A 12,021-nucleotide genomic window follows, 5' to 3' on the forward strand; every position below is an offset into this window, starting at 1 on the left:
GTGCTTGGGAAGTAAAGTGAGGAAGACTCGGAAATTTGAAGCCAACGTGGGCAACATGGAACAAAAGAAAAATAAGCATGGTTTCCTATGCATGTATTTGAAATTAGCCAGCATCTTCTTGTTACCCATAAAGTTTTGTGGTGCTGTAGATCCCAGCTTGTCTTAAGTTATGAACTTAGAAACATCTCTATTGAACACTCAGGAGCACATCTCTAAATCTCACATACTTCTGAAAAGGCCAACGTGATCCCTTCAGAAAAGGTGATCCCAGGCATCGCTTGGAGGTCAAGACAGGGGGAGGACAAGTCTCAACCCCAGCCTCTCCAAAGCTAAGATTCCAGGAGTGCAAGTGAGCCAGCAGGAAAGGGGCCAGCAGTGGCTCTCAATGGCTAAGAGAAAGGCAGCATTCAGAGATGCCGAGGAATGAGGATGGGGGAGAACACGTGACTTCTGGGCTATTTTTAAGTCTACCAATTTATGCTTTTGCACAACTCCTGTAATGAGCCCTCCTGAGTCAACTCTTACTTGCCCAAATTACAATTTGGTTTCTATCTATTTGCTTTTATGCCTTTGCTGAAATCCACAGTTGTTGCAAGTGGAGTATGGGGTTCAGGATTCTACCGTGAGTGAAATAAAAAGTTGAAATCTCAAAGCTGCGACGAACTAAATCAAATCAACAAATGACAAAAGTCTCCACACCTCCATATTTCAAGTCGCACCTTCCTATATTTCTATGGGTCTCCTCCTGAAATTATTATTATTTCACCTGTGGATGTATCTCCTTTGGTGTATTTAACATCATTTCTCCATTGTTCTCTTGTCTGTATCTTTTATAAGATAGGTACTTTTGTGTTCATATCACAAATATATAAATCATACTATATAATGTAGTATAATACATTCATTGGATAAATACTGAATGCATATGATTTAGAGATATTGTCCCTCAGCCAGTGGTTTTATCCTGGCTGAGTTTCCTTCCACATTTGTATTTGTGCAAATATGTTTGGGTGATCTGATGAAATCTAAGAATTTGGGCTGAAATGAGAAATCTGTTTTATCAATTGGCTTAATCAGTACATTGTGTTTATACTCTGCTTGCTTGCGGCCCTCCACCATTTTGCTGCCTCCACACCAGGGAGATGGAGAGGCCCTCCCAACGCAGCACGTTTGGACTCAGGACTGAGGACATTATCTAGATTATAAGGGTTATTTGATATTAAGTTCCCCCTCTCATTTCCTTGCTAGAATCCTGTTTCATTAACAGCTGAATTGCTAGCTGCATAACTGATTTTATGGACTCTACAATACTCCCTTACAGGGGTGTTTTGTTTTGGTTTGGTTTTGATTTTTCATGGAAAACATCTATTTTGCCTATGAAAGTGGGAAAACTTCCCATTCTTGAATGATGGGGCCTGATTCATATCAGAGTTTAAAAGTGATGCTTCCTGTTTTTCTCTTTCACACGTCTTCCTTGAGTAAATCTGATTACTTGTTTGTTTGTTTTTTTTTTTTGTTTCTTTCTTTCTTTATTAACTATTAATGCCTAGCTGCCTTGTGGCTCCTTCTGAACTCATTTAAAGCCTCACCTTCCTTCTGTATTTCAGAACATGTTTCTACTCCTTACTGCATTTTGTTTTGGTCTAAGAATGTGATCTATTTTTTCTCAGGCACATTCAAAAAAAAAAATGACAGTAGTGTCACAGCAAGTAAAAAGCAAGTGGTTTTGGTTGTTTAAATCAGGTTAAAATGTGCCAAAGCCATGGTGACAGTGATATCAAATATGAAGTCACGTCTCCGGAAGCCTCTCTAGGCAGCTAATTAAGAAAAGGACTCTTTTTACTTAATGGATGGCTTTCTTCAGCTATAATGCCACTCAGTCTTTCCACAGCTTTAAGTGTCTAAGTCAGCGGGGAGTTGGGCTGAGTTATTGAAAACCTTTTCCTTAATATTTTGATAGAATGTGTCTCACACACACACACACACACACACACACACACACACACACACACGTACACACACGTACACATGTGTACCCACACACAGATTTTGTACCAACTGTTTAACCATGAGTTATATTTTTAAAAATTTAACATGCTTGGTACGGAAATCTATTATTTCCATCAGAACATTTCACAAACTTCACTTCCTTCAAAATAGGTCTTGCTATCCTTTGAGCTGAAATAAAAATGTGAAATTTTGATGCTGTAATTTTTTTAGCCAGTCAAGTTGTGAGAGGGGAGCTAAGGGAGGCTCTTGGGGCCGTCTATGTAGTACTTCCGGGTTATGAGAGAGGAGGCTACCTCAGGATCTCTGTAGCCACTAGAACGGAGGATTTGGGGGTTGGAACAACTTACATGTCATGATTCGACCTAAAGCTTCCAGAACAGATCACGTTTTGGTCTCTTCAATTTCAGAGTAATAAACTAGAGGAGAAAAAGCAACTTCAAGAAGACATCAGAAGAGCCACATTTCGAGAGCATCATCAGTCGTAAGTTTATGACATCATAGCTTTGTTTCTTTATACGTTTATTGTTAAGATTTTTGGGCCCTAGGGAATGACAGCTTTTTAAACGTTGGGTGTTGGATGGTTGGTACTTATATTAATCATGCAATTGAGCTCTACCATCTCTGGGAATCTGAGATCAGGTCGCTTACAATCATCAAAGTATTTTACAGTGGTCAACAGATGAGCAACCATCCAAGTAAATTTGAAGAATTTACCCCTATAAATAAGTTAGATTCCAGGGTACTGCTGACTGTGCTGGTCTCCAGAAGGTTGCTGTAAGGAGGACGGTGTTTGAGGTGAAATATCTAAGCAGCGTTTGTCTAAGTAGTATTTAGTGGGCCAAGGTCTGATTACCATTGTATTTTTCTAGCTGGGAATTGAGATGGCTTTTTTTTTTTTTTTTTTTTTTTTTTTTTTTTTTTTTTTTTGATACTCCAAACCAATGATTATAAACCAGGGTCTTTTTTTCAAGCATGATTCCTGAGTAATAATATGTAATATGCTAATAATATACTTTGATAATACAAAAAAAGAAAACCCTACTCTGTTGCACCATACTTCAAAGCAGTTGTTCTCAACCTGTGGGTCACGACCCCCCCGGGGGTGTGTCACATATCAGATACTTACATTACAATTCACAATAGTAGCAAAACTGCAGTTATGAAGTAGCAATGAGAATAATTTTATGGTTGGGGGGGGGGGGTCACCACAACATGAGAAACTGTATTAAAGGGTCACAGTGTTGGGAAGGTTGAGAACTACTGGTTCAAAGAGGAAACCCCTGTTCGAACTTAACTTTTGGTACGTTATATGAGCCCTGATTATAAGAAGACAAAAGCAAAGCACTCTTTATTTTACAATGTAATTCTAAATGTAGAGCTAGAACCAAGCCACCGGGTTCCAGAGCTCAGCCGCATTGCTCAGCTCTGGAACCCTTCTGAACTTCAGTGTTTGGTTGGCTTGATTATTTTCAGAATAAGGATGATCACACCTGTCCAATGAGCCAAGGATAAGGATTAAAGAAAAGTTCTAAAAGGCTTAAACATCCCTGGATGTTTTGGGGACGTGGGGGTGGTATTTCTTACAGGAGCCCTTATCCGATGGAATTGTGCAACTTCATTTGTTAGGGACCATAAGGTGTTTTTTTGTTTGTTTGTTTTTTTGTTTTTTTGTCCCCACAAGAACCAGTAATTAGATTTGCACCTTCTTAGGTAGATTCCCAGCATTCACTGAGTGCTTGTTGTTCCCTACACTCACTCTGGTCCCTCATTCATCTATCTAGTTCAGGTGCTGAGCTGCTCAGGGATGTGACATTCTAGAGCATGGTGCTTCCTCCCAAGTCTAGCACCCTCTAGTGTTCTCAGAGCCCTGGGCTCAGCCTGTCTCTATCAAACTGTTTTGAAACTCAGCAACAAGAATAGAAAAGATACTTTGGTCCTTCTTAGAAGCGGGGACAAATTACCCATGAAAGGAGTTACAGAGACAAAGTATGGAGCAGAGACTGAAGGAATGACCATCCATAGACTGCCCCACCTGGGGATCCATCACATATACAATCACCCAAACCAGACACTATTGTGGATGCCAACGAGTGCTTGCTGACAGAAGCATGTTATAGTTGTCTCCTGAGAGGCTCTACCAGTGCCTGACAAATACAGAGGTGGATGTGAACACAGGGTCCCCAATGGAGGAGCTAGAGAAAGGACCCAAGGAGCTGAAGGGGTTTGCAGCCCCATAGGAGGAACAACAATATGAACTAACCAGTACCCCCAGAGCTCCCAGGGACTAAACCACCAACCAAAGAATACACATGGGTCCAGCTGCGTATGTAGCAGAGAATGGCCTTGTCAGTCATCAGTTGGAGGAGCGGCCCTTGGTCCCATGAAGGTTCTATGCCCCAGTGTAGGGGAATACCAGGGCCAGGAAGTGGGAATGGGTGTGTTGGTGAGCAGGGCTGGGGGAAGGGATAGGGGGTTTTCAGAGGGGAAACCAAGAAAGGGGATAACATTTGAAATGTAAATAATGTAAATATCTAACACACACACACACATATATATACATATACATATATATGTATATGTGTGTGTATATATATATGTATAACATACACACACACATATATATGTATATGTATGTGTGTGTATCTATATCTATGTCTATGTCTATGTCTATGTCTATGTCTATGTCTATGTCTATGTCTATGTCTATATCTATATTTATATCTATATCTATATCTATACACATATATACCCAACCCTGTATATTGCTCCTTACCAAGTTAAGACCAGGGCTGCGAAGTTGAAGAAGTCGATTTTTGGAGTTTTCAAAGGTTGGAGACTGGTCCACCCAGCCTCCTGTCTTTTCAAAGTAACCCAGGTTCTTGAGTTTGTGTTTCACTAAATGCTAAAGATCAGTCACCCTTATCCTGCGGAGAAGAAAAGAAGGCTTTGCTGTCAGCCACCTCACCCGACCAGCAGGGCTGAATTCAATTACATGCGCATTTTGCTCCTGCTCCTGCTTATCATGAAAGTCCCGGTAGCCAAGGGGACGTAGTCGTCGGCTAAAAAATGAGAAGTAGCTCAAATTGATTTTTAAAGCCTATTGAGGAACACAAGAAGTCTAGATATGTAAGGGTGTGTGGGTCTTTTTCTTTTTCTTTTAAGAATATTGTGCTTTGAATTACTTTTGAAATTAAGGGACCAATAGCTGATGAAACCACTGACCATTACACTGCTGAAAATATTAGAGGAATTTGTTAGAAAAGGTGGATCCTCTATAGAAAAGTTGTTGTCGCACTTTCTTGGAACCAGTTTATAGAAGGTTTAAAAAAAAAAAAAAAAAAAAAAAGGACTAGCAAAGCTGTTAGAATCCTAACAGTGCAAACCAAACAGGTCTGGAACCATCTACCTCCTACACCCGAATGAGATTCTCTTGAAGCTGCCAGGCAAAGGAACACGGAATAGAAACCAAATAAGCGGTTCTTTCAAAGGAGTCGATACCTTGCCAGTTTGAGCATGCTGTGCCGGTGTGGTGCAAACAGCAGACCAGGAACAATGTGTTTTGCTGTTGAGAAGGGCAGCTGTGGACTTGAGTGGACTGTAAAATCCAGCTGCCAGAGACACGGAGAAAAGGCGTGTGATGGCCACCCTTGGTACCCCGGCGCATCTTAACGCATTCTTTCTCCACACCTTGTTCCTGACTCTGTTCATTTGCCTCTGATTATTTTTAGTGTTGTCAATTATTTAGCTAACAGGCAGAAAACTAGGCTTTTATTGACAACCAAAGGCACTCTCCTGAGTGTAATAATGAAGGCAGTTTATTGAATGCCTGTGAGGTTGCTTTCTAATTGTACGCATTAATCTGCCCATGCAAGCTGGCTGAAAATACACAAGCAGATTGCACATGCAGATGGAGCACACAGGATGGTTTTTATGAAAAGACCTCTACAATGCACTTCTGCAGCACTGTCTTTCCCTTAAAAATCGAATGGCTGTGACTATTTCGATTGGCGGCTGAGAGCAGACCCGATTAATGATGCATTAAGTTTGCCACTCTGGCTGGGGACAGACTCCAATTTCACAACTCTGAATTAGTTCTAGAATTCTCGAACCTGAAAGCAGAGAGTAGAAATGGGCCTTTAACCTTGACATAGTACTTTCACCATTACTTTTAGTCTCTATTTACTGCCTATAAAAATTCAAATGTGATTTTTTTTTTTTTGGTGTGTGTGTGTGTTGGGGTGGGATGCTTTCCTATTGGCCAATGGTACAAAAGAATGCCTGACTCTGAAGAACACGTGAAAGAGCCTTTATTTTTAACAGCAAAGAGATACTTGTGATTTAGCTTATTTAGACCGTAACATAACATAAATCTCAATATTTTAATTTTTTCTTTCTTTTTTTAAAAAACATTTTATTCATTCATTTTGAGAATTTCATAATGAATTTTGGTCATATTTATTCTAACTCGAAGGTCTGCCTCCATTTCATTTCCCACCTTTGTGTCTTTTTTTTTTCTTTTTTTTTTTTTTTTTTGTCTAATAATACACTGACTCCAGTGTATTCTAAGTTTGAATAAGACTTCATTCTGGGAGTGTTGCCACTTTCATAATTATGTGTTTTTTGATTTTTCTAGTTGTGTGTTTCTTTGTTTGGGGTGTTTGTCTTTTGGGACAGGGTCTCAGTGTTTAGCCCTGGCTGTACTGGAACTTGCTATATAGATCAGGCTGGTCGAACTCACTGAAAACTGTCTGCCCTTTGCCTCCCTGAGTCCTGGGGTTAAGGGTGTGTGCAACCGTACCCAGCTCCGTGTGGGTTTTGAGTCTTTTTAACAAGGATGGCAAGGGTAGGATAGGGTGAGGCAATTGTGTGTTGGTATTAGGAAAAAGTAGCATTCTTTGAAGATTTTTCTGGAAGCATATGAGTAGGCTAAATATTTAAAACTTGCAATACTTTCCTAGTGATTATTTACTGTAGATGATTGTGTATTTATACCACCTAAAAAGTACTAAATGCTCAGCTCTTTCAAATCAAAGTCATCAGAAGCTGCCAGGTAGTTGAGAAATGCAATATCAGGTTCCGCAGTGAACACCGAGCCTTTAAAAAATGTTTATTCTTCAGGTTAAATGTACTAGAGATGCAATTTTTTCTCCTTTACAGATATAGCTAGTCTTGGGTAGTTGAAATTTTTCAGTCATAGAGGCAGTAATTCAGCCAAATTGAGGTCCCCACATTTGGGGAACTAAACATAGATAATTTGTAGGTGGGTGGATGGGACCACGTGGCGACTTGAGGTAAGACTATTGGAGAGGGCAGGGCAGCCCTTGCTACACTTGACCCAATTTACCTTCTAGTTCTTTCTGTTAAGTTCTAAGTTTGGTCTAGGGTGGGCAAAAGAAAGGCTAGAAAAAAAAAAAATCAGTCTAGTGTTTTCTCCAGTCATCAGATAGGAGCAACGCCTCCACTCTCCAGGCTCAGTCCTGGCTAACCCTACTGTTGATCTCGGGATAGAGATGAGTCTATCTGTGTGAGGTCTATCTGAGGCATACTTCTTTCTCAGGAAACAATTTCCAAAACGGTTTTTATAGGAATGAGATGCTCAATTATTTAAAATTTATTAATTTACTAGTGTATGTGATGTGGTGTGTGTGTGTGTGTGTGTGTGTGTGTGTGTGTGTGTGTGTGTATGCACAGGGACAGAATACACGTGGAGGTCACCGAGCAACTTTCAGCATCAGCTTTCTTTTACTCCGGGATCCTGAAATTCAGCTCAAGTTGTCAAGGCTAGCCACTAAGCTATCTTACTAGCCGAAGGATCTCAATTCTTAAAACTTTGGTTGGGGTCGGGGAGCAGGAAGAGAGACACTGTGATCAGGATGTGAAGAGGATGTGAAGAGGAGATGACGACGACGACGACGACGACGACGACGACGACGACGACGATGATGATGATGATGATGATAATGATGATGATGATAAACCCTTTCATTGGAAAACCTTTTGTAACCAAGCTAATTCCCAAGAAGGACTGCCTTGTCCCTCCTGCAACCCTGCCCCAAGACTGTAATATTAGGAAAATGTCCCCGTTTCCACCATTGGAGCCATGTGTCTCTTTTCCTTGCACTTGAATAGTTATGTGCGCTAAGTTCCTCAGAGGCACATCTGCATCTATTTTAGTTTTCCTAGAGCTGAGGATCCAGACAGGTCTGCTGAATTTGCACACTTCAGCCCCAAGTTTGCCTTCCAATCTGCTTGCAAAACTTCTGATGCCCTTCCTGGGAACTTCTGAAAGACACTTAAGGGCTTCAGCGCTCCCTTATCCATGTGGTCGGCTTTAATCCAACCTTGAGTTTTATAATTTAGGTAAGGTGACTGGAAAGTCATTCTATTCATAACTTTCTAGCTTATGCTAATGAAGTGAACTTAGAGATATAAAATCCCTGTGACTCTTTTGTTCATGAAAGTGAACAGCTTATGACAGATTCCATCTGAGGGAATTCCTTACTGGTGAGTGTTGGTGGGGGTGCATCAGTTTTTACCCTGTAGTTAGCCTAGCGTACATCACCTCCTTTGGCTCCTATGAACACTGCTCTCTTGTTAGTACTTATTGTGAGACCCGGACCAAGGATGGGGGTGGGGGTAAGAGGTGATGGAGTCACATAATGAATCCCAGGATGTTAGACCAGCCAGCATCAGGGCATAGATCTGAGTTTATTGCCCAGCATATAAACTTGTATACAGTGTTTGAGCCAATCCCAAACCCCCAAGTCATTTGCCAATCTCATCTTGCCACATTGTCACCATGCTCCAATGAAAGCCCTGCATAATGAGCTAGCTCAGAAGGACTGGGAGGAGTACCCTCTCCTGTAAGAACTTCTGTTGAGGATAGGGGAAGCAGCCACTGCTACGGCCTTGGTTCCTTTTTGCCATTGTACAAGTGTGCCGTGAGCCATTTTAGATCTAATGCACGTACGGCAGATCAGGAACTCTTTGAGGAGTCGCAGGAGCCCATGGCACCTCATTCTCCATCCCGCTTTTTCCTTCACAAGGCTGACTTCCACACCCCTCACAATTTATAACATGCCTGTTCCCTTTGTGTTCCCTGGTGACCCTACAGACTCCCACAACATCTCAAATTCTGTCGAGTTTAGTTTTTAAACTTGTGAGTCACATTTATTTATTGTTTTATGTGTCTTGGCCATATGCCTGTGTAGAAGTTACAGTTGGTTCTTGCTTCCATTTGTGTCCCAGAGATTAAGCTCAGGTGGTAAGACCTGGCACCCTGACCCTCTGAGCATCTTACAATCCCCTAATTTAGTTTTTAAAAACAAAGCTTGGGTCACATCATGCCCTAGTCCAAAATAGTTGATTATTTCCTGTTCTTGTTGCCTTAAAAATGAAGTCCACTCTCCATAGTTGAATTGCAGGGTACCATGAGGTACCTTAGTAAGATTTCAGAAGGAACTCCTTATAGGTTTGGGTCTGTGGCAGATGAAAGGTGTGAGGAAGCTTTGCTCTGAGTTCCATGCTATCAGGAATCAGGGATTGTTGTATGATTGTCTTATCACTTTAAAAAAGTCGGTCATGGGAGAAGATCAGAGTGGGGGCCATACTGTCATTGACAAAGCAGTGAGAGTCGTTCCTTATAGGCAGAGTTTGGGGTGTCCAGTCAATGTTAAGGTTTGCAAAAGGTTATATGCTTCTCTATGTTTAGACATGGTACAGAGTAGCTTTACACTTGTTATAATACACCTCGCTTACATAGCAACCTCTCTGGTATTATTATTGCATTAAACTGTTTACCTTCGATAGGAGACCACCAAAGCCTAGACATTAGTGCTAGGTTCATTTTTATTTTCCTCTGTAACTGATGGAAGAGATACGTTAGCCGGTGTTTTATTGTGAAACAGTTTAACTTGATTATCTCATTGCTGGAACCCAGCATGAGTGCTTCCCTCCTGGGAGGGAAGAGTATTTGGGCCTCGACTTCCTTAGTTCAAACTCTAACTTCTTTCCTCTAGCTGGAGAACGTTTTTGAACCTCTTTGGGTCTCCACTTCCTTAAGTTACAATAGAGTGACAACTGATAGCTGCCACTCACGGGGACCTTGATGGATATGGTCCACTGAAGAGTCAGCATAGTGATGTGAGGCCCAGGGTGATGTGCTGGACCGAGTAAGCCCCAAACAAGCCTAGCAAGGAGGCGCCCTGGGTGTTGACGTCCAGCCTCACTGGGGTTCAGAACCCGATGGAGGATGTGCAGAATAGGAGAAAGAAGACATGGACCAAGAGGTGCAGCTCACACTCAGGTGTGGAGATGCCCCCGGCCACCTTTATTTATACACTTAGTTTTTTCACAGCTAAAGAGGTTTTACATTCATTTTCTCATTATCTCATGCCCAACCTCTCTAAAGAACTTCCTACATTTAACAATAATGTGCACACCTTATTTTCTCCTCTCCTTCTCTTCCTTAATCTCTGCAGTTTCCTGCTAACCCATGGACTGTATCAAGAGAGAGGAAACAGCTTCAGCAAGCAGTTAATATCTAACCCAGCACACTAGTACATAACTGAATGACCGTGGTTGGTAGCAATTGGGGTTACAGTATAGAGAAGTGATAGACTACATACCCAGGGAATTCTGACTTAGCTATTGGTGCCTAGCATCGCCCTATATCCTAATCAAGAGATCTAATTCTTCTAATGCTCAGGGCTCTCAGCAAATTAGTGACCTGAGTCACTTGCTTGGCTCACCTCTGAGTATTCCCAGTGATTCAGCGAGATCTTTCTAACATTTTGATAATCAACTAATTGTTGTTTGGAAGAGGTTGGTGGGCAAATTGTCATTTGAACTAAGTTTACATCAGAAGAGAGCATCCAGATGTTAGCTGATGTACCCAGACTAGGGCTTTGTGTTGACTCAATCACATCAGTGTTATTAACAAACTCCCACAATCCTCAGAGACAAACAAGAATGAATCATAGTTTGATCTTCCTTGTTCTGGTTCTGGGGAAATGTTTGTTGCAGATAAAGTGAAAGCAAAGACTTCCAATAGCAAAGCCAAGAATGCAAGGGGTGGGGGGCAAAAGTGAATCAAGCACTGTCTCAGAAAAGGCCAGGACAGTCTGCACTGATATGCTCATAGGTCCTTGCCATGTGGGGACCCCACTGCTCAGGCCTTGCCATAAGGAGAGCAGACTGCGTTACACTCGTGCAAATTTCTCAGTGGAAATTTGGGAGCCTCCACCTGGGAACCACTTTTTGAATCCATGAGAGTCACAAAGGCAGCCCTAGGGCCAAAAAAATGTCCCTGGTGTGTGTGTCCATCCTGGAGACAAGTTCCCTGGCACAGCCAACTTTATCATTTCCATGTGGGTTCTAAAAACCTTTCTGAAGTAAAACAAAAAACAAAAACAAAGCAAAACAACCACAAAACCCTACCAGAAAAGGAACTCTAGACAAATAGCTAAACAAAGGAGGAAGATTTGACATGGCAGGAAAATGTCAAGGAAAACAAAAAGATTTATGGTTCAAACATGTATCCAGTTTCCTTCCCCCCCCCCCTTTTCCTCTGCTTCTTTCCCCTCTCTCATGCTCTTCCCTAAGCAAGAACAAGATAAAGCTCAGAGCCTGGAGGATTCTTACCATAGAAGAGACACAAATGGGAGAGAAGGGGCTGGGCTGGGCTTAAGCTCGGTTCCCTTTGGCATATGCTCAGAGGCCTGTGGACTCCAGATGCTGATGGAAAGCTTGCTGCACATGTGTTTACTGTGCACGTTAACCCTTTGTACAAGCTGGGTTAGAAAACCATGAGAAAGTGGGGCAAGTGACAATGTGGTCACCACGCAAAATGCAGAAAATGTTGAATTTTTACAGTAAAACACAAGAAAGGAAAATATTAAATCTAACAAGCTAATGCTTATAAAAGGTATATAAATCATGTTTATATATTTCTAAAAGTCCTCTTGGGCAGCATAAAAATAAATATCTAACTGTGCTATTATGAGGGACATC

General features: G+C 41.5%; 1 protein-coding gene across 6 annotated transcripts in view; it reads left to right on the plus strand.

The window, feature by feature from the left end:
- Nucleotides 1–12,021, plus strand: part of Epsti1 (epithelial stromal interaction 1 (breast)) — a 98,418-nt gene that overhangs the window by 33,206 nt on the left and 53,191 nt on the right. For all 6 annotated transcript variants that reach the window (XR_003950815.1, NM_029495.2, NM_178825.4 and 3 more), the window contains exon 6: nt 2,418–2,491. Coding sequence is in view for 5 of the 6 variants with exons in the window: in NM_029495.2 (NP_083771.1) it covers nt 2,418–2,491 (74 nt within the window). In the remaining variant the exon portion in view is untranslated. The remainder of the gene's footprint in view (nt 1–2,417; nt 2,492–12,021) is intronic.

This window comes from Mus musculus, chromosome 14, assembly GCF_000001635.26.
Source record: "Mus musculus strain C57BL/6J chromosome 14, GRCm38.p6 C57BL/6J".
NCBI lineage: Eukaryota > Metazoa > Chordata > Mammalia > Rodentia > Muridae > Mus > Mus musculus.